Source organism: Oncorhynchus kisutch, linkage group LG30 (assembly GCF_002021735.2).
Source record: "Oncorhynchus kisutch isolate 150728-3 linkage group LG30, Okis_V2, whole genome shotgun sequence".
In the NCBI taxonomy this organism is placed as follows: domain Eukaryota; kingdom Metazoa; phylum Chordata; class Actinopteri; order Salmoniformes; family Salmonidae; genus Oncorhynchus; species Oncorhynchus kisutch.
In genome coordinates, this window is record NC_034203.2 from 44,700,236 (window position 1) to 44,724,343 (window position 24,108).

General features: G+C 44.9%; 1 protein-coding gene across 1 annotated transcript in view; it reads right to left on the reverse strand.

Annotated features, from left to right (window-relative positions):
- The window catches only part of LOC109880607 (receptor-type tyrosine-protein phosphatase mu-like), a 432,469-nt gene that overhangs the window by 96,956 nt on the left and 311,405 nt on the right, over nt 1-24,108 (reverse strand). Inside the window, 1 exon segment of the mRNA XM_031810129.1 lies at nt 5,571-5,788. Coding sequence (XP_031665989.1) covers nt 5,571-5,788 — 218 coding nt within the window.

Consider the following 24,108-nt stretch of genomic DNA (forward strand, 5'->3'; position numbering starts at 1 on the left):
AGTAATGTTGCCCTACAGTCCTTGCCCCTTCTGTCCAAAGCCTCGGCCCTTATCCCAGTAATGTTGCCCTACAGTCCTTGCCCCTTCTGTCCAAAGCCTCGGTCCTTATCCCAGTAATGTTGCCCTACAGTCCTTGCCCCTTCTGTCCAAAGCCTCGGTCCTTATCCCAGTAATGTTGCCCTACAGTCCTTGCCCCTTCTGTCCAAAGCCTCGGTCCTTATCCCAGTAATGTTGCCCTACAGTCCTTGCCCCTTCTGTCCAAAGCCTCGGTCCTTATCCCAGTAATGTTGCCCTACAGTCCTTGCCCCTTCTGTCCAAAGCCTCGGTCCTTATCCCAGTAATGTTGCCCTACAGTCCTTGCCCCTTCTGTTCTAAAGCCTCGGTCCTTATCCCAGTAATGTTGCCCTACAGTCCTTGCCCCTTCTGTCCAAAGCCTCGGTCCTTATCCCAGTAATGTTGCCCTACAGTCCTTGCCCCTTCTGTCCAAAGCCTCGGTCCTTATCCCAGTAATGTTGCCCTACAGTCCTTGCCCCTTCTGTTCTAAAGCCTCGGTCCTTATCCCAGTAATGTTGCCCTACAGTCCTTGCCCCTTCTGTCCAAAGCCTCGGTCCTTATCCCAGTAATGTTGCCCTACAGTCCTTGCCCCTTCTGTCCAAAGCCTCGGTCCTTATCCCAGTAATGTTGCCCTACAGTCCTTGCCCCTTCTGTCCAAAGCCTCGGTCCTTATCCCAGTAATGTTGCCCTACAGTCCTTGCCCCTTCTGTCCAAAGCCTCGGTCCTTATCCCAGTAATGTTGCCCTACAGTCCTTGCCCCTTCTGTCCAAAGCCTCGGTCCTTATCCCAGTAATGTTGCCCTACAGTCCTTGCCCCTTCTGTCCAAAGCCTCGGTCCTTATCCCAGTAATGTTGCCCTACAGTCCTTGCCCCTTCTGTCCAAAGCCTCGGTCCTTATCCCAGTAATGTTGCCCTACAGTCCTTGCCCCTTCTGTCCAAAGCCTCGGTCCTTATCCCAGTAATGTTGCCCTACAGTCCTTGCCCCTTCTGTCCAAAGCCTCGGTCCTTATCCCAGTAATGTTGCCCTACAGTCCTTGCCCCTTCTGTCTAAAGCCTCGGTCCTTATCCCAGTAATGTTGCCCTACAGTCCTTGCCCCTTCTGTCCAAAGCCTCGGTCCTTATCCCAGTAATGTTGCCCTACAGTCCTTGCCCCTTCTGTCCAAAGCCTCGGTCCTTATCCCAGTAATGTTGCCCTACAGTCCTTGCCCCTTCTGTCCAAAGCCTCGGTCCTTATCCCAGTAATGTTGCCCTACAGTCCTTGCCCCTTCTGTCCAAAGCCTCGGTCCTTATCCCAGTAATGTTGCCCTACAGTCCTTGCACCTTCTGTTCTAAAGCCTCGGTCCTTATCCCAGTAATGTTGCCCTACAGTCCTTGCCCCTTCTGTCCAAAGCCTCGGTCCTTATCCCAGTAATGTTGCCCTACAGTCCTTGCCCCTTCTGTCCAAAGCCTCGGTCCTTATCCCAGTAATGTTGCCCTACAGTCCTTGCCCCTTCTGTCCAAAGCCTCGGTCCTTATCTCAGTAATGTTGCCCTACAGTCCTCGCCCCTTCTGTCCAAAGCCTCGGTCCTTATCCCAGTAATGTTGCCCTACAGTCCTTGCCCCTTCTGTCCAAAGCCTCGGTCCTTATCCCAGTAATGTTGCCCTACAGTCCTTGCCCCTTCTGTTCTAAAGCCTCGGTCCTTATCCCAGTAATGTTGCCCTACAGTCCTTGCCCCTTCTGTCCAAAGCCTCGGTCCTTATCCCAGTAATGTTGCCCTACAGTCCTTGCCCCTTCTGTTCTAAAGCCTCGGTCCTTATCCCAGTAATGTTGCCCTACAGTCCTTGCCCCTTCTGTCCAAAGCCTCAGTCCTTATCCCAGTAATGTTGCCCTACAGTCCTTGCCCCTTCTGTTCTAAAGCCTCGGTCCTTATCCCAGTAATGTTGCCCTACAGTCCTTGCCCCTTCTGTTCTAAAGCCTCGGTCCTTATCCCAGTAATGTTGCCCTACAGTCCTTGCCCCTTCTGTCCAAAGCCTCGGTCCTTATCCCAGTAATGTTGCCCTACAGTCCTTGCCCCTTCTGTTCTAAAGCCTCGGTCCTTATCCCAGTAATGTTGCCCTACAGTCCTTGCCCCTTCTGTCCAAAGCCTCGGTCCTTATCCCAGTAATGTTGCCCTACAGTCCTTGCCCCTTCTGTCCAAAGCCTCGGTCCTTATCCCAGTAATGTTGCCCTACAGTCCTTGCCCCTTCTGTCCAAAGCCTCGGTCCTTATCCCAGTAATGTTGCCCTACAGTCCTTGCCCCTTCTGTTCTAAAGCCTCGGTCCTTATCCCAGTAATGTTGCCCTACAGTCCTTGCCCCTTCTGTTCTAAAGCCTCGGTCCTTATCCCAGTAATGTTGCCCTACAGTCCTTGCCCCTTCTGTCCAAAGCCTCGGTCCTTATCCCAGTAATGTTGCCCTACAGTCCTTGCCCCTTCTGTTCTAAAGCCTCGGTCCTTATCCCAGTAATGTTGCCCTACAGTCCTTGCCCCTTCTGTCCAAAGCCTCGGTCCTTATCCCAGTAATGTTGCCCTACAGTCCTTGCCCCTTCTGTCCAAAGCCTCGGTCCTTATCCCAGTAATGTTGCCCTACAGTCCTTGCCCCTTCTGTCCAAAGCCTCGGTCCTTATCCCAGTAATGTTGCCCTACAGTCCTTGCCCCTTCTGTCCAAAGCCTCTGTCCTTATCCCAGTAATGTTGCCCTACAGTCCTTGCCCCTTCTGTCCAAAGCCTCGGTCCTTATCCCAGTAATGTTGCCCTACAGTCCTTGCCCCTTCTGTCCAAAGCCTCGGTCCTTATCCCAGTAATGTTGCCCTACAGTCCTTGCCCCTTCTGTTCTAAAGCCTCGGTCCTTATCCCAGTAATGTTGCCCTACAGTCCTTGCCCCTTCTGTCCAAAGCCTCGGTCCTTATCCCAGTAATGTTGCCCTACAGTCCTTGCCCCTTCTGTCCAAAGCCTCGGTCCTTATCCCAGTAATGTTGCCCTACAGTCCTTGCCCCTTCTGTCCAAAGCCTCGGTCCTTATCCCAGTAATGTTGCCCTACAGTCCTTGCCCCTTCTGTCCAAAGCCTCGGTCCTTATCCCAGTAATGTTGCCCTACAGTCCTTGCCCCTTCTGTCCAAAGCCTCGGTCCTTATCCCAGTAATGTTGCCCTACAGTCCTTGCCCCTTCTGTCCAAAGCCTCGGTCCTTATCCCAGTAATGTTGCCCTACAGTCCTTGCCCCTTCTGTCCAAAGCCTTGGTCCTTATCCCAGTAATGTTGCCCTACAGTCCTTGCCCCTTCTGTCCAAAGCCTCGGTCCTTATCCCAGTAATGTTGCCCTACAGTCCTTGCCCCTTCTGTCCAAAGCCTCGGTCCTTATCCCAGTAATGTTGCCCTACAGTCCTTGCCCCTTCTGTCCAAAGCCTCGGTCCTTATCCCAGTAATGTTGCCCTACAGTCCTTGCCCCTTCTGTCCAAAGCCTCGGTCCTTATCCCAGTAATGTTGCCCTACAGTCCTTGCCCCTTCTGTCCAAAGCCTCGGTCCTTATCCCAGTAATGTTGCCCTACAGTCCTTGCCCCTTCTGTTCTAAAGCCTCGGTCCTTATCCCAGTAATGTTGCCCTACAGTCCTTGCCCCTTCTGTCCAAAGCCTCGGTCCTTATCCCAGTAATGTTGCCCTACAGTCCTTGCCCCTTCTGTCCAAAGCCTCGGTCCTTATCCCAGTAATGTTGCCCTACAGTCCTTGCCCCTTCTGTCCAAAGCCTCGGTCCTTATCCCAGTAATGTTGCCCTACAGTCCTTGCCCCTTCTGTCCAAAGCCTCGGTCCTTATCCCAGTAATGTTGCCCTACAGTCCTTGCCCCTTCTGTCCAAAGCCTCGGTCCTTATCCCAGTAATGTTGCCCTACAGTCCTTGCCCCTTCTGTCCAAAGCCTCGGTCCTTATCCCAGTAATGTTGCCCTACAGTCCTTGCCCCTTCTGCCCTAAAGCCTGAGACCCCTGATAAAAAAAATCAAATAAAACGTGTTTATTTCACCTTCATTTAACCATTTTTTTAAATCACCGTAGGACTGGGATAAGGACAGAGATAATGGTGGACAGAGGCTTTGGACAAAGAGGGAGGGGTGTGAACAAGACAATATTAGAGGGATGAGGACTTCATCAGTTTTAGGACAACCACAGTGATAGACAGTCAGTTGAGGTCAAAGCTTAAGTGTCTCCTGCAGAGCTTGGGGAGACAGACTGAAGGAGGAGGAGGAGGAGGAGGAAGAGGAGGATGTAATCTCTGAGGCCTTAACCCAGCTGCACCACATCTACCCAGAGACTAAGGTAAGGTAGGGTCTTTAGGTTTAGGTTAGGTGTTGTTATTAGGATTTAGGGTGATGTCAGGGTAAGATGCTGTCATTAGCTACCCATGTAGCTGTACTTATTGTATTGAAGTCAACATCAGCATAAGGATTGTAGCATGTTAGATGTTAAGACACTGAGGTGTGTGGGGTTGCTGTTGCTGCAGTGCATACTGTACTGAAACCAAGTTCATGGGCATTAGATAGGCCTACATTAGATATATCTACATTAGATATATCTACATTAGATATATCATTAGATATATCTACATTAGATAGGTCTACATTAGATATATCTACATTAGATAGGTCTACATTAGATATATCTACAATACATAGACCTACATTAAATAGGTCTACATTAGATATATCTACATTAGATATATCATTAGATATATCTACATTAGATATATCATTAGATATATCTACATTAGATATATCTACATTAGATATATCATTAGATATATCTACATTAGATAGGTCTACAATACATAGACCTACATTAAATAGGTCTACATTAGATAGACCTACATTAGATATATCTACATTAGATATATCTACATTAAATAGGCCTACATTAGATATATTTACATTAGATAGTCCTACATTAGATATATCATTAGATATATCTACATTACATAGACCTACATTAGATAGGTCTACATTAGATAGTCCTACATTAGATATATCTACATTAGACATATCATTAGATATATCATTAGATATATTTACATTAGATTATAAGGGGGCTGGAGAGAAGCGAACCTACAGACTGAGCTGTTAGGTCTAACACTGAGGTGTTGTAGGATTGTATGTTATTTATGGGTATGTGTTGTTATTAACTGGGTGGAGTTTTAGGTTTAGTAGCTGTACTGAAGTCAATTTCATGGGCATTAAGTCAATGAGATTAAAGAGGGGCTGGGGAGCGGCTGCATGTGTTGACCAGTGACCACTAGACAGGAGAGAAGTCCAGACAGCTATCATTACCAGACTATTTACTAAAGATTGTCAGAATAGACGTTGAGGCCAAGGGTAAAATTGCATGCACTCATATACAATGACTTTATATAAGGAAAACCACATTTTTTATATATATATATATATACATATATATATTTATATATAAAATATATATATGTATATATATATATGTATAGAGAAACCTGGATTGCTGAATACTTACTTCTGCCATTGACGGCGAGGGTGCACTCGCTACGGCCATTGAGTGTGAGGGTACACTCACTCCTGGTGTTGAGGGTTTGGCTGTGTGTGTCCATGAAGGACAAGGCCTCGTCGCAGTTTGTCCCCTGCTCCGTACAACTCTTATCCATAGAGTTAACCATCACTGTCATCTCCTGTCGAGTACTGCTCAACGTCTCTTTACGCTTCTTAGCCAGCTTCCTGTTTAGGAAAACATAATAACAGTAATGTCATAAGGAAAAGAGTTAAACAAATGATGGAAGGGAGGATGATGGTAGAGAGGATGATGGTAGAGAGGATGAGGGTAGAGAGGATGATGTTAGAGAGGGTGATGGTAGAGAGGATGATGGTAGAGAGGATGAGGGTAGAGAGGATGATGGTAGAGAGGATGATGGTAGAGAGGATGATGGTAGAGAGAATGATGTTAGAGAGGATGATGGAAGAGAGGATGATGGTAGAGAGGATGAGGGTAGAGAGGATGAGGGTAGAGAGGATGATGTTAGAGAGGATGATGTTAGAGAGCATGATGGAAGAGAGGATGATGGTAGAGAGGATGATGGTAGAGAGGATGATGGAAGAGAGGATGATGGTAGAGAGGATGATGGTAGAGAGGGTGGTGGTAGAGAGGATGATGGAAGAGAGGATAATGGTAGAGAGGATGATGGTAGAGAGGAAAATGGAAGAGAGGATGGTGGTAGAGAGGATGATGGTAGAGATGATGATGGAAGAGAGGATGATGGTAGAGAGGATGATGGTAGAGAGGATGATGGAAGAGAGGATGATGATGAGAGGATGATGGCAGAGAGGATGATGGTAGAGAGGATGATGAAAGAGAGGATGATGATAGAGAGGATGATGATAGAGAGGATGTTGGCTCTAACCAGAATAGAAAGAGGAATGGGAGGCCCCGATGCACAACTGAGCAAGAGGACAAGTACATTAGAGTGTCAGTTTGAGAAATAGACGCCTAACAAGTCCTCAACTGGCAGCTTCATTAAATAGTACCCGCAAAACAACCGTCTCAACGTCAACAGTGAAGAGGTGACTCCGGGATGCTGGCCTTCCTTGAAGAGTTGCAAAGAAAAAGCAATTTCTCAGACTGGACAATAAAAAGAAAAGATTAAGATCGGCGAAAGAACACAGACACTGGACAGAGGAACTCTGCCTAGAAGGCCAGCATCCCGGAGTGGCCTCTTCACTGTTCATTACTCCATAGAGCCTCATCATGGTATTCTACTCCATAGAGCCTCATCATGGTATTCTACTCCATAGAGCCTCATCATGGTTTTCTACTCCATAGAGCCTCATCATGGTATTCTACTCCAGAGAGCCTCATCATGGTATTCTACTCCATAGAGCCTCATCATGGTATTCTACTCCATAGAGCCTCATCATGGTATTCTACTCCATAGAGCCTCATCATGGTATTCTACTCCATAGAGCCTCGTCATGGTATTCTACTCCATAGAGCCTCATAATGGTATTCTACTCCATAGAGCCTCATCATGGTATTCTACTCCATAGAGCCTCATCATGGTAATCTACTCTATAGAGTCGCATCATGGTAATCTACTCTATAGAGTCTCATCATGGTATTCTACTCCACAGAAATAGAGTCTCATCATCTAGTTTTAGGACAACCACAGTGATAGACAGTCAGTTGAGGTCAAAGCTTAAGTGTCTCCTGCAGAGCTTGGGGAGACAGACTGGAGGAGGAGGAGGAAGAGGAGGATGTAATCTCTGAGGCCTTAACCCAGCTGCACCACATCTACCCAGAAACTAAGGTAAGGTAGGGTCTTTAGGAAGAGGACAAGTACATTAGAGTGTCTAGTTTGAGAAACAGACACCTAACAAGTCCTCAACTGGCAGCTTCATTAAATAGTACCCGTAAAACTCCAGTCTCAACATCAACAGTGAAGAGGCGACTCCAGGATGCGGGCCTTCTAGGCAGAGTTGCAAAGAGAAAGCCATTTCTCAGACTGGCCAATAAAAATAAAAGATTAAGATCTCATCATGGTATTCAACTCCATAGAAATATAGTCTCATCGTGGTATTCAACTCCATAGAGTCTCATCGTGGTATTCAACTCCATAGAAATATAGTCTCATCGTGGTATTCAACTCCATAGAGCCTCATCATGGTATTCAACTCCATAGAAATATAGTCTCATCGTGGTATTCAACTCCATAGAGTCTCATCGTGGTATTCAACTCCATAGAAATATAGTCTCATCGTGGTATTCCACTCCATAGAGCCTCATCATGGTATTCAACTCCATAGAAATATAGTCTCATCGTGGTATTCAACTCCATAGAGTCTCATCGTGGTATTCAACTCCATAGAAATATAGTCTCATCGTGGTATTCCACTCCATAGAGCCTCATCATGGTATTCAACTCCATAGAAATATAGTCTCATCGTGGTATTCAACTCCATAGAGTCTCATCGTGGTATTCAACTCCATAGAGTCTCATCGTGGTATTCAACTCCATAGAAATATAGTCTCATCGTGGTATTCCACTCCATAGAGCCTCATCATGGTATTCTACTCCATAGAGCCTCATCATGGTATTCTACTCCATAGAGCCTCATCATGGTATTCAACTCCATAGAAATATAGTCTCATCGTGGTATTCCACTCCATAGAGCCTCATCATGGTATTCTACTCCATAGAGCCTCATCATGGTATTCTACTCCATAGAGCCTCATCATGGTATTCTACTCCATAGAGCCTCATCATGGTATTCTACTCCATAGAGCCTCATCATGGTATTCTACTCCATAGAGCCTCATCATGGTATTCTACTCCATAGAGCCTCATCATGGTATTCTACTCCATAGAGCCTCATCATGGTATTCTACTCCATAGAGCCTCATCATGGTATTCTACTCCATAGAGCCTCATCATGGTATTCTACTCCATAGAGCCTCATCATGGTATTCTACTCCATAGAGCCTCATCATGGTATTCTACTCCATAGAGCCTCATCATGGTATTCTACTCCATAGAGTTCCATCATGGTATTCTACTCCATAGAGCCTCGTCATGGTATTCCACTCCATAGAAATAGAGCCTCATCATGGTATTCTACTCCATAGAGCCTCATCATGGTATTCTACTCCATAGAGCCTCATCATGGTATTCTACTCCATAGAGCCTCATCATGGTATTCTACTCCATAGAGCCTCATCATGGTATTCTACTCCATAGAGCCTCATCATGGTATTCTACTCCATAGAGTTCCATCATGGTATTCTACTCCATAGAAATAGAGCCTCATCATGGTATTCTACTCCATAGAGCCTCATCATGGTATTCTACTCCATAGAGCCTCATCATGGTATTCTACTCCATAGAGCCTCATCATGGTATTCTACTCCATAGAGCCTCATCATGGTATTCTACTCCATAGAGCCTCATCATGGTATTCTACTCCATAGAGTTCCATCATGGTATTCTACTCCATAGAAATAGAGCCTCATCATGGTATTCTACTCCATAGAGCCTCATCATGGTATTCTACTCCATAGAGCCTCATCATGGTATTCTACTCCATAGAGCCTCATCATGGTATTCTACTCCATAGAGCCTCGTCAAGGTATTCTACTCCATAGAGCCTCATCATGGTATTCTACTTCATACAGTCTCATCATGGTATTCTACTCCATACAGTCTCATCATGGTATTCTACTCCATACAGTCTCATCATGGTATTCTACTCCATAGAAATATAGTCATTCTAGATCTGTACTCTACCCTATATCAGAAAACCTATGATATCACAAATCGGCTAGCTAGGTTCCTTCAGTTGAACGCATCTATACAAAGTAGTTACCAAAACAACAACTCTATACTCGAACACACACGCACAGACACGCACTACACTCACACAAACACCACGCAGTCTAGAGATAGATTTAAAGTAGAGTTATCAACACAGGGACAAATAGAACTGCTCGGTCCTATTTAACCAACAGCAATACAGTATTGACCTGTCTGATCAACTTCTCATTCTATAATACACTGCAGCTCATGGTCAAATTAAGACCTCTCCATTGTACCCCTAAGTGGAGTTGTACTTAACAAAGACATGCTTATTTCTAGTCTCCCGTTGCCGAGGGGGTAATTTGTCACCCTGACCTTTAATATCTCTCTCTCTCTCTCTCTCTCTCTGTTTAGAACACTCCTCTCTCTCTCTCTGTCTATAACACTTCTCTCTCTCTCTCTCTCTCTCTCTAACACTCCTCTCTCTCTCTCCCTCTCCCTCTCTCTCCCTCTCTCTCACTCTCTTTCTCTCTCTCACTCTCTCAATTCAATTCAAGGGGCTTTATTGGCATGGAAAACATGTGTTAACATTGCCAAAGCAAGTACCTCTCTCTCTCTGTCTATAACACTCCTCTCTCTCTCTGTCTATAACACTCCTCTCTCTCTCTCTCTCTCTCTCTCTCTCTCTCTCTCTCTCTCCCTCTCTAATTCAGAACTAATTGAAAACAGCTTGGTAGTGAACATACATTACAATGTACTGCTATGGCTACTGACTCGGAGGGGGAAATCTGTGTAATAATTAACTATCTCTGTCTTCCAACTGTTCTGAAACACTTTGTCAGTGGCTGTCTTAGTATGACCTTCTGACTAAGGGTTGAATCCCAAATGGAATGCTATTCCCTATTTAGTGCACTACTTTTGACCAGGGCGCTGTAGTGCACTATGAAGGGAACAGGGTGCCCTTTGGGACATCCTTTAGAAGCCTGTCTCACAGACACAGTGTTCCGGCTGATGACTCTGTGACTCTCCTGCTGCGTTGTTTTAGATCTCCGCGCTGTTTATTCAATTTAGCTATATGACCCCACCAGGCCCCCACCACCCCCCCCCCCCCCCCAGTCCTCTACCAGGCCTCTACCAGGTCCCCACCAGGCCCCTACCAGGCCCCCACCAGGCCCCCTGACAGACCGCCTCTGCCTGGAAACATTTAGCTTAGAACGCCTGACGCAAGACGACGCCTGAGGGTAATGCTGCTACCGACCCTGGAAGCTGACTGACAAATTGGTGACGTCATCATGGCACACTATTCCCTACAGTGCACTGATTTTGACCAGGGCCCTATGAGTGAACAGTGGACCATTTGAGGTGGAACCTTTGTCTCATTGTTTTATATCAGAACAGGGACAGAGGCAAGGTGTATCCATGCCTCGGGCTACTATTATAACATTTGGGGTGGAACCTTTGTCTCATTGTTTTATATCAGAACAGGGACAGAGGCAAGGTTTATCCATGCCTCGGGCTACTATTATAACATTTGGGGTGGAACCTTTGTCTCATTGTTTTATATCAGAACAGGGACAGAGGCAAGGTTTATCCATGCCTCGGGCTACTATTATAACATTTGGGGTGGAACCTTTGTCTCATTGTTTTATATCAGAACAGGGACAGAGGCAAAGTTTATCCATGCCTCGGGCTACTATTATAACATTTGGGGTGGAACCTTTGTCTCATTGTTTTATATCAGAACAGGGACAGAGGCAAGGTTTATCCATGCCTCGGGCTACTATTATAACATTTGGGGTGGAACCTTTGTCTCATTGTTTTATATCAGAACAGGGACAGAGGCAAGGTTTATCCATGCCTCGGGCTACTATTATAACATTTGGGGTGGAACCTTTGTCTCATTGTTTTATATCAGAACAGGGACAGAGGCAAGGTTTATCCATGCCTCGGGCTACTATTATAACATTTGGGGTGGAACCTTTGTCTCATTGTTTTATATCAGAACAGGGACAGAGGCAAGGTTTATCCATGCCTCGGGCTACTATTATAACATTTGAAATTGCAGAAAATAACATTTAGGAACTTTCATTTGAGGCTTGAAAACTGTATCAATGTTCTCTTTCTTCAGTAAATTTAGTTTCCTTCTTATCTGCTGCTGTTATGGTTTCTTAAGTAGACAGAAGACATGATACTACAGAACCACAAGGCTCCAATCCAAGGCTTCATTCGTAGGTGGCCCTCAAAAAAAAAATTCTCTAAATTCTCTACCACAGAGCACTCTTATTTTATTCATATTTTCTTTTTAGAGTGTACACACTTATTTGTAGGTGATCAGGGAAGCTCAGTTGCTACTCTGATAAAGGTCTGATAAAGGTTGTGTGTGCTGCTATGCATCTCTGTTACACGAAGACTGATAGTTATGTCCTTCTCTTCTCATTTGTAAGAGGAGGTGAAGCTATGATAGATGGCTTTATAATGGCGAGCGTAGAATGAGCTTAGACGACGTGTGTTTAACGGTGAGAGTGTGTCCCGAGTGTGTTGATGAATGGGAGTTTTCAGCATTTATCTAATTCTCTTCAGTGTAATTGTTGGCAAATAGATAGCCTTGGACTAGACCAGGGATTATGGTGCACTTCATGACAAGTAGTGCACTAAATAGGGAATAGGGTGCCATAGGGCTCTGGTCTAAAGTAGTGCCATCTATAGGGAATAGGGTGTCATATGGCTCTGGTCTAAAGTAGTGCACTATATAGGGAATAGGGTGTCATATGGCTCTGGTCTAAAGTAGTGCCATCTATAGGGAATAGGGTGTCATATGGCTCTGGTCTAAAGTAGTGCCATCTATAGGGAATAGGGTGTCATATGGCTCTGGGCTAAAGTAGTGCACTAAATAGGGAATAGGGTGCCACAGGGCTTCTGGTCTAAAGTCATGCACTATATAGGGAATAGGGTCCACTAGGACTCTGGTCTAAAGTAGTGCACTATATAGGGAATAGGTCTCTGGTCAAAAGTAGTGCACTATATAGGGAATAGGTCTCTGGTCAAAAGTAGTGCACTATATAGGGAATAGGGTCCACTAGGACTCTGGTCTAAAGTAGTGCACTATATAGGGAATAGGTCTCTGGTCTAAAGTAGTGCACTATATAGGGAATAGGTCTCTGGTCTAAAGTAGTGCACTATATAGGGAATAGGTCTCTGGTCTAAAGTAGTGCACTATATAGGGAATAGGTCTCTGGTCTAAAGTAGTGCACTATATAGGGAATAGGTCTCTGGTCTAAAGTAGTGCACTATATAGGGAATAGGGCTCTGGTCTAAAGTAGTGCACTATATAGGGAATACGGCTCTGGTCTAAAGTAGTCTACTATATAGGTAATAGGGCTCTGGTCTAAAGTAGTGCACTATATAGGGAATAGGGCTCTGGTCTAAAGTAGTGTACTATATAGGGAATAGGTCTCTGGTCTAAAGTAGTGCACTATATAGGGAATAGGTCTCTGGTCTAAAGTAGTGCACTATATAGGGAATAGGGCTCTGGTCAAAAGTAGTGCTCTATATAGGGAATAGGTCTCTGGTCTAAAGTAGTGCACTATGTAGGGAATAGGGTTCCATTTGGGAGTCCTCTCCACTATGTTGCTATTGTTCCCTCATGGTTGTTCCAAAAGAATATAAACCATGAATGTCTCAGTATGTTTCTAAAGAGACCTAGCAGAGCATGGAGTTGGACATATACTACACTACCTACACTAGATAAACTATGACGAGAACAATCCAGACTAAATGATTCAGTATGTTTTCAGAGAGATTCTATATATCTGCCATGGAAACTGTAATTAGTGGATCCCTGGGCGACGACAACCCTGAATCTAGATGATGATCCCTGGACAAGAACCCTGAATCTAACTAGCTGATGATCCCTGGACAAGAACCCTGAATCTAACTAGCTGATGATCCCTGGCCAAGAACCCTGAATCTAACTAGCTGATGATCCCTGGACAAGAACCCTGAATCTAACTAGCTGATGATCCCTGGACAAGAACCCTGAATCTAACTAGCTGATGATCCCTGGGTGACGACAACCCTGAATCTAACTAGCTGATGATCCCTGTACAAGAACCCTGAATCTAACTAGCTGATGATCCCTGGACAAGAACCCTGAATCTAACTAGCTGATGATCCCTGGGTGACGACAACCCTGAATCTAACTAGCTGATGATCCCTGGGTGACGAGAACCCTGAATCTAACTAGCTGATGATCCCTGTACAAGAACCCTGAATCTAACTAGCTGATGATCCCTGGGTGACGACAACCCTGAATCTAACTAGCTGATGATCCCTGTACAAGAACCCTGAATCTAACTAGCTGATGATCCCTGGGTGACGACAACCCTGAATCTAACTAGCTGATGATCCCTGGATGACAACCCTGAATCTAACTAGCAGATGATCCCTGGGTGACGACAACCCTGAATCTAACTACCTGATGATCCCTGGGCGACGACAACCCTGAATCTAACTAGCTGATGTTCCCTGGGCGACGACAACCCTGAATCTAACTAGCTGATGATCCCTGGGCGACGACAACCCTGAATCTAACTAGCTGATGATCCCTGGATAACCCTGAATCGAGCTGATTATCACTGGACAACAACCCTGTTGTTGTGTGAGCCTATACAGAACATCTAAACAACCCTATTGTTGTGTGAGCCTATACAGAACATCTACAATCTGAGTGATCTTCTAAATCTCAGGTTTGAATAACAAAATGACTGTGGGCATTGTGTATGGGGTGTTTAGTCGGGGATGGGTTGTGTTTGTGTGGAGGTGTTTCTGCTAAAACATGTCACAGAGAACTTCAAAACCCCTCCACTCAGCAGGATCGGTCTAATTTAGCTGCTCTGAGGCTACAGCTCTAAACCTAACCCTGTTGGTGAAACACACACACACACACGCACGCACACACACACACCAACAGGGAATAATGACCAGGGGTTGGTGGTTCTACAACCCCACTCCACTTACACGTACCCCTACTACCAATGGACATTTATCATGGCTACAGTTGTTAGCATTGTAAATGTGTACATATTATTATTATTATTATTATTATTGTTATTATTATTGTTATTATTGTTATTATTATTATTATTATTGTTATTATTGTTATTATTATTGTTATTATTATTATTATTATTGTTATTATTATTGTTATTATTGTTATTATTATTGTTATTATTATTATTATTGTTGTTGTTATTGTTATTATTATTATTGTTATTATTATTATTATTATTGTTATTATTATTATTATTATTGTTATTATTATTATTATTATTGTTATTATTATTATTATTGTTATTATTATTATTATTGTTATTATTATTATTGTTATTATTATTATTGTTATTATTGTCTATCAACCAGTCTCTCTCTCTACGTATCTACTGTCTCTCTATCGTATCTACTGTGTATCTCTCTCTACTGTATCTCTCTCTACATATCTACTGTCTCTCTCTCTACATATCTACTGTCTCTCTCTCTACGTATCTACTGTCTCTCTCTCTACGTATCTACTGTATCTCTATCGTATCTACTGTATCTCTATCGTATCTACTGTGTATCTCTCTCTACTGTATATCTCTCTACGTATCTACTGTATCTCTCTCTACGTATCTACTCTATATCTCTCTACGTATCTACTGTATCTCTCTCTACGTATCTACTCTATATCTCTCTACGTATCTACTGTATCTCTCTCTACGTATCTACTGTATCTCTCTCTACGTATCTACTGTATCTCTCTCTACTGTATATCTCTCTACGTATCTACTGTATCTCTCTCTACTGTCTCTCTCTCTACGTATCTACTGTATCTCTCTCTACGTATCTACTGTCTCTCTCTCTACGTATCTACTGTATCTCTCTCTACTGTCTCTCTCTCTACGTATCTACTGTATCTCTCTCTATGTATCTACTGTCTCTCTCTCTACGTATCTACTGTATCTCTCTCTACTGTATATCTCTCTACGTATCTACTGTATCTCTCTCTACGTATCTACTGTATCTCTCTCTACTGTATATCTCTCTACGTATCTACTGTATCTCTCTCTACTGTCTCTCTCTCTACGTATCTACTGTATCTCTCTCTACTGTCTCTCTCTCTACTGTCTCTCTCTCTACATATCTACTGTCTCTCTCTCTACGTATCTAGCCCCTCTCTCTCTACATTTCTACTGTCTCTCTCGATACGTATCTACCCTCTCTCTCTCTACGTATCTTCTGTCTGTCTGTCTGTCTGTCTGTCTGTCTGTCTGTCTGTCTGTCTGTCTGTCTGTCTGTCTGTCTGTCTGTCTGTCTGTCTGTCTGTCTGTCTGTCTGTCTGTCTGTCTGTCTGTCTGTCTGTCTGTCTGTCTGTCTGTCTGTCTGTCTGTCTGTCTGTCTGTCTGTCTGTCTGTCTGTCTGTCTGTCTGTCTGTCTGTCTGTCTGTCTGTCTGCCTACTCTACTAGCTTATGAAGACTCCATTGAATCGTTGTGCATTCTCCACCTGTAGGCTACAGTTCAGCTCAGTGTGTGTGTGTGTGTGTGTGTGTGTGTGTCTCTTTAACTTCCAGTTCTTTACCGGCATACAATCAAAACAACCTTGAAAAGTGTTCATTTCCAAAGCTCTTTGTCTGCTGAACGATGGGAGATGAAGTGCTTGACAAAGGTCTGAATCCAGAGGCTCCATTTAGCTGCCAATATCAAACCATATCGCTATAACATCCAGGCTGATAAGGGTGGTTTTACTGTAGTTCCACTATAACATCCAGGCTGATAAGGGTGGTTTTACTGTAGTTCCACTATAACATCCAGGCTGATAAGGGTGGTTTTACTGTAGTTCCACTATAACATCCAGGCTGATAAGGGTGGTTTTACTGTAGTTCCACTATAACATCCAGGCTGATAAGGGTGGTTTTTACTGTAGTTCCACTATAACATCCAGGCTGATAAGGGTGGTTTTACTGTAGTTCCACTATAACATCCAGGCTGATAAGGGTGGTTTTACTGTAGTTCCACTATAACATCCATGCTGATAAGGGTGGTTTTACTGTAGTTCCACTATAACAGCAGGCTGATAAGGGTGGTTTTACTGTAGTTCCACTATAACATCCAGGCTGATAAGGGTGGTTTTACTGTAGTTCCACTATAACATCCAGGCTGATAAGGGTGGTTTTACTGTAGTTCCACTATAACATCCAGGCTGATAAGGGTGGTTTTACTGTAGATCTATTTGGCCACTCTACTATAAAGGCCTCATTGGTGGAGTGCTGCAGAGAAGGTTGTCCTTCTAGAAGGTTCTCCCAACTCCATAGAGGAACTCTGGAGCTCTGTCAGAGTGACCATCAGGTTCTTGGTCAGCTCCCTGACCAAGGCCCTTCTCCTCCGATTGCTCAGTTTGGCCGGACGGCCAGCTCTAAGAAGAGTATTCATGGTTCCAAACTTCTTCCATTTAAGAATGATGGAGCCACTGTGTTCTTGGGGACCTTATTTAAAAATAAAAATAAATTTTACCAGGAAGGGCTCATTGAGATTTAAAATCTCTTTTTCAAGAGCGTCCTGGCCAAGATAGGCAGCACCAAGTCATTACAAAAATTACAGACAAACAATATGAAAAACTACAAGTAAACTAGTAAAAAACATAGAATTCACAAGAGTAAAACACAATCAAAAACAGCTAAATGAAAACATTGACAGGTCAGAGAATCAGTCTCAAGATCATTCATCAGTGATTTAAAAACATTGACAGGTCAGGGGAATCAGTCTCAAGATCATTCATCAGTGATTTAAAAACATTGACAGGTCAGGGGAATCAGTCTCAAGATCATTCATCAGTGATTTAAAAACATTGACAGGTCAGGGGAATCAGTCTCAAGATCATTCATCAGTGATTTAAAAACATTGACAGGTCAGGGGAATCAGTCTCAAGATCATTCATCAGTGATTTAAAAACATTGACAGGTCAGGGGAATCAGTCTCAAGATCATTCATCAGTGATTTAAAAACATTGACAGGTCAGGGGAATCAGTCTCAAGATCATTCATCAGTGATTTAAAAACATTGACAGGTCAGGGGAATCAGTCTCAAGATCATTCATCAGTGATTTAAAAACATTGACAGGTCAGGGGAATCAGTCTCAAGATCATTCATCAGTGATTTAAAAACATTGACAGGTCAGGGGAATCAGTCTCAAGATCATTCATCAGTGATTTAAAAACATTGACAGGTCAGGGGAATCAGTCTCAAGATCATTCATCAGTGATTTAAAAACATTGACAGGTCAGGGGAATCAGTCTCAAGATCATTCATCAGTGATTTAAAAACATTGACAGGTCAGGGGAATCAGTCTCAAGATCATTCATCAGTGATTTAAAAACATTGACAGGTCAGGGAATCAGTCTCAAGATCATTCATCTGTGATTTAAAAACATTGACAGGTCAGGGAATCAGTCTCAAGATCATTCATCAGTGATTTAAAGACATTGACAGGTCAGGGAATCAGTCTCAAGATCATTCATCAGTGATTTAAAAACATTGACAGGTCAGGGGAATCAGTCTCAAGATCATTCATCAGTGATTTAAAAACATTGACAGGTCAGGGAATCAGTCTCAAGATCATTCATCAGTGATTTAAAAACATTGACAGGTCAGGGAATCAGTCTCAAGATCATTCATCAGTGATTTAAAGACATTGACAGGTCAGGGAATCAGTCTCAAGATCATTCATCAGTGATTTAAAAACATTGACAGGTCAGGGGAATCAGTCTCAAGATCATTCATCAGTGATTTAAAAACACCGATCGGGACAAGTTCTTCCAGTTTAAAAGTATTTTGTAAGGCGTTCCAAGACGATGGTGCAGAGGACATAAAAGCCCTTTTACCAAATTCAGTTTGGACATTTGGAACAGTTAGCAGGATAAAGTCCAGCGAACGAAGAGACGACCAACCACATTTCTGAACAATAAAAATGCACAAATAAAAAGGTAGTAAACCCAAAATGGCTTTGTAAATAAAAGTATGCCAGTGACTGAGCCTACGAGTGACTAGAGAAGGCCAGCCAACCCTGGTATACAAAGTGCAGTGGTGCATAAGGGTTTTGCAGTTTAAAATACATCTCAAAGTGCCATGGTTAAGGGTGTCAATTGATCTCAAACACTGAGCGGAAGCATTCATATATAAAATATCCCCATAGTCTAGTAAAGGCATAAATGTAGCTGATACTAGCCTCCTTCTGGCTTTAAAAGAAATTCCTAAAATAAAATCCCAATTTCAGCTAAAATTTGTTTGTAAGTTGTTGAATATGAATTTTAAAAGAGAGGCCTTCATCAATTAAAATTCCAAGATATTTACATGAGGTTACAACCTCAATCTCCTTACCCTGACAGGTGGTAATAGGTGAAAGGTTCAGAGGTCTATTTCTTGCTTTAGAAAACACCATTAGTTTAGTTTAGTCAGTATTGAGGATAAGCTTCAATTGACACAAGGTATGTTGAACAGTATAAAAAGCAGTTTGCAAGTTCTGGAAAGCTTTTGTAAGAGACGAGGCACAACAGTAAATAACAGTATCATCAGCATAAAAATGAAGTTGTGCATTTTAGACATGTTTGTCTAAATCATTTATATAAATAGTGAATAAGAGAGGACCAAGTACAGTGCCTTGGGGCACACCATTACAGACAGACAATTTAACAGACATAAGCCCATCAAATTGAGTGCACTGAGTTCTATCAGACAGATAGTTAGCAAACCATGCAACTGCATGCTCCGAAAGACCTACACTCGACAATCTCTGCCTTAGTATAGCATGATCAACTGATCAAACGCCTTAGAGAGACCAATAAAAAGTAAGACACAGTGCTGTTTTTTTTGTCAAGGGCTTCAGTGATATCATTTAAAAACCTTCAATACTGCAGAAATGTTTTGGCACCCTTCGCCAAGATATCTGTGCCTCGACACAATCCTGACTCTGAGCTCTACGGACAATTCCTTCAATCTCGTGGCTTGGTTTTTGCTCTGACATGCACTGTCAACTGTGGGACCAAGTTGATTTACGAAATGTCATATTGGCTTAGATATGGTGGTAGGGACATTTTAATTGGACATTGAGCTTCAATCAATGCATATACTATTCCCCCACCCCCTAAATAATAGGGGTAAAAGTAGACCTTATTTTTCCCGTCTCAGTGAACCCTAAGGGGACTTAATAAATTCAAGCATTCCTCCACCTCAACGTAATCCCTTATGAACCTAAATCCTTAATGACAGACCGCAGATTGATCATTAATGCCAGATCACAGAGTGGACCTTTAATTACACTGAATTGATGAGGTCCTGGCAAACACACAAACAGCATATTCTGGTGCCACATGTTCCATACATATACACACACACACACACACACTCTGTCTCTCTCACACACATATGCACACACACATCCCATTCCAATCAACAAGGTTTCCATTAATACAGAAGCTAGATAATCAGCTGAAGCTTCAACAGAGTGATCAGCACAAGCAGTAATAATAATTTTGCACGCCCAATTTTTCAGTTTTTGATTTGTTAAAAAAGTTTGAAATATCCAATAAATGTCGTTCCACTTCATGATTGTGTCCCCCTTGTTGTTGATTCTTCACAAAAAATACAGTTTTATATCTTTATGTTTGAAGCCTGAAATGTGGCAAAAGGTTGCAAAGTTCAAGGGGGCCGAATACTTTCGCAAGGCACTGTATCGTTATACTCTACAGGAAATGCTACATTCTCTACATCCTGTACATCCTGATGATCTCATCTTTAGAGTGAAGATTGGCTGTCCGCTACAGTGGGAGTAGCATTAGTTATATCAATAGATAAACCACATCGGTGTGAATAACAGAAGTGCTAGTTACGGTCTGATCACCGCCAGATAATAATCCCTCTCTAGTTGAGGAATAGAGCCTCTTTCCTCTACTGTAGAGTTGCAGCACACATCGAACATTTGAACATCTTGTGGCCATGTTCTGTTATAATCTCCACCCGGCACAGCCTGAAGAGGACTGGCCACCCCACATAGCCTGGTTCCTCTCTAGGTTTATAATCTCCACCCGGCACAGCCAGAAGAGGACTGGCCACCCCACATAGCCTGGTTCCTCTCTAGGTTTATAATCTCCACCCGGCGGGGCCAGAAGAGGACTGGCCACCCCACATAGCCTGGTTCCTCTCTAGGTTTATAATCTCCACCCGGCACAGCCAGAAGAGGACTGGCCACCCCACATAGCCTGGTTCCTCTCTAGGTTTATAATCTCCACCCGGCACAGCCAGAAGAGGACTGGCCACCCCACATAGCCTGGTTCCTCTCTAGGTTTATAATCTCCACCCGGCACAGCCAGAAGAGGACTGGCCACCCCTCATAGCCTGGTTCCTCTCTAGGTTTATAATCTCCACCTGGCACAGCCAGAAGAGGACTGGCCACCCCACATAGCCTGGTTCCTCTCTAGGTTTATAATCTCCACCCGGCACAGCCAGAAGAGGACTGGCCACCCCACATAGCCTGGTTCCTCTCTAGGTTTATAATCTCCACCTGGCACAGCCAGAAGAGGACTGGCCACCCCTCAGAGCCTGATTCCTCTCTAGGTTTATAATCTCCACCCGGCACAGCCAGAAGAGGACTGGCCACCCCTCATAGCCTGGTTCCTCTCTAGGTTTCTTCCTAGGTTCCTGCCTTTCTAGGGAGTTTTTCCTAGCCACCGTGCTTCTACACCTGCATTGCTTGCTGTTTGTGGTTTTAGGCTGGGTTTCTGTACAGCACTTTGAGATATCAGCTGATGTACGAAGGGCTATATAAATACATTTGATTTGATTTGAGTAGTCAAACAGGGAAAAGAGTGAAGTAGAACCTCTATGCAAAATCTAAGGCTATTGTCTTATAATGCAGGGAGAACAGAGCTAATTCTGAGAACCTAGTTTAGTGAAGTGGCATGAGTCCTATCCAGAGATCCATATTACTCAAAATATCCTAAAATATATTTTTAGGCTATCACAAAGGGATAGATTGGAGTAGAATTTGTATGCAAATTTAAGGCTATTGTCTTATAATGCAGGAAGATTGGGATTAAAATGTACATGTGACAGCAGAATTTTCAGCTAATTCTGAATATTGATGTTAAGAGGCTTGTCAGATTATCATCACAGCTACATGGAGAGGTGGAGGGATGGAAAGATGGAGGGAGGGAGAGATGGAGGGAGGGAATGAGAGATGAGAGAGGGAGAGATGGAGGGAGGGAGGGAGGGGAATGAGAGATGAGAGAGGGAGGGAGGGAGGGAGGGAGGGAGGGAGGGAGGGAGGGAGGGAGGGAGGGAGGGAGGGAGGGAGGGAGGGGAATGAGATATGAGGGAGGGAGGGGAATGAGATATGAGGGAGGGAGGGAGGGAGGGAGGAGGGAGGGAGGGAGGGAGGTCGGGAGGGAGGGAGGGAGGGAGGGAGGGAGGGGAATGAGATATGAGGGAGGGAGGGAGGGAGGGAGGGAGGGAGGGAGGGAGGGAGGGAGGGAGGGAGGGAGGGAGGGAGGGAGGGAGGGAGGGAGGGAGGGAAGCGAGAGGTGGAGGGAGGGAGAGATGGAGGGAGGGAATGAGAGATGAGAGAGGGAGAGATGGAGGGAGGGAGGGGAGGGAGGGAGGGAGGGAGGGAGGGAGGGAGGGAGGGAGGGAGGGAGGGAGGGAGGGAGGGAGAGATGGAGTGATGGAGTGAAGGGAGAGGTGGAGGGAGGGAGAGATGGAGTGAAGGGAGAGGTGGAGGGAGGGAGAGATGGAGTGAAGGGAGAGGTGGAGGGAGGGAGAGATGGAGGGAGGGAATGAGAGATGAGAGAGGGAGAGATGGAGGGATGGGAGGGAGAGAGAGATGGAGTGAAGCGAGAGGTGGAGGGAGGGAGAGATGGAGTGAAGGGAGAGAGAGATTGAGGGAGGTAATGAGAGAGGAGAGAGGGAGAGATGGAGGGAGGGAGAGATGGAGGGATGGAGAGGTGGAGGGAGGTAGAGATGGAGGGAGGGATGCAGAGATGGAGAGGGAGAGATGGAGGGAGAGATGGAGGGAGGGATGAGAGATGGAGGGAGGGATGCAGAGATGGGGGAGAGCGAGAGATGGAGGGAGGGAAAGATGGAGAGATGGAGGGAGGGGGGATGGAGAGATGGAGGGATGGAGGGGGATGAGAGATGGAGCGAGGGATTCACATGCAAGAACAATGGAAGAAAAGGATAGAGAGCATGAAAGCTGCAGCAGGTACCATTTTATTAGAGGACAGGTGGAGAGATGGAGAGATGGAGGGAGGGATGGAGAGATGGAGAGAGGGATGGAGAGATGGATGGATGGAGGGAGGGATGGAGAGATGGAGAGATGGAGGGAGGGATGGAGGGATGGAGAGATGGAGGGAGGGATGGAGAGATGGAGGGATGGAGGGATGGAGAGATGGAGGGAGGGATGGAGAGATGGAGGGATGGAGGGATGGAGAGATGGAGGGAGAGATGGAGGGAGGGATGGAGAGATGGAGGGAGGGATGGAGGGAGGGATGGAGAGATGGAGGGATGGATGGATGGAGAGATGGAGGGAGGGATGGAGGGAGGGATGGAGAGATGGAGAGATGGAGGGAGGGATGGAGAGAGGGATGGAGAGATGGAGGGATGGAGGGATGGAGAGATGGAGGGAGGGATGGAGAGATGGAGGGAGGGATGGAGAGATGGAGGGAGGGATGGAGGGATGGAGAGATGGAGGGAGGGATGGAGAGATGGAGGGATGGAGGGATGGAGAGATGGAGGGAGGGATGGAGAGATGGAGGGATGGAGGGATGGAGAGATGGAGGGAGGGATGGAGAGATGGAGGGATGGAGGGATGGAGAGATGGAGGGAGAGATGGAGGGAGGGATGGAGAGATGGAGGGAGGGATGGAGGGAGGGATGGAGAGATGGAGGGATGGATGGATGGAGAGATGGAGGGAGGGATGGAGGGAGGGATGGAGAGATGGAGAGATGGAGGGAGGGATGGAGAGAGGGATGGAGAGATGGAGGGATGGAGGGATGGAGAGATGGAGGGAGGGATGGAGAGATGGAGGGAGGGATGGAGAGATGGAGGGAGGGATGGAGAGATGGAGGGAGGGATGGAGAGATGGAGAGATGGAGGGAGGGATGGAGGGATGGAGGGATGGAGGGAGGGATGGAGAGATGGACAGATGGAGAGATGGAGGGAGGGATGGAGAGATGGAGGGAGGGATGGAGAGATGGAGAGAGGGATGGAGAGATGGAGAGATGGAGGGAGGGATGGAGAGATGGAGAGATGGAGGGAGGGATGGAGAGATGGAGGGAGGGATGGAGAGATGGAGGGATGGAGGGAGAGATGGAGAGATGGAGGGAGGGATGGAGAGATGGAGGGAGGGATGGAGGGAGAGATGTGAAAGAATACAACTGGGCTACGGAAGAGGAGAAGAGGAGAAGAGGAGAAGACAGGAGAGTTTTGCATGCTGTTTGGTGCCAGACAATAGTATTATATCAGATCATTCCTAATTCTTTATGTAATATATAGGACAGCATTGTTGGTTGCTACAGTTGCTGGTATTTTTTGCCAGCGAAACAATATGTATGAATTACTAAGCAGTAGATTAGAAAGGTCAAGACATTTCAACATCTGACTCTGACAAACAAAAGAAAGAAAATCATTAGAAGAATGGAAATTATAATGTAATGTAAACTATATTATAATGT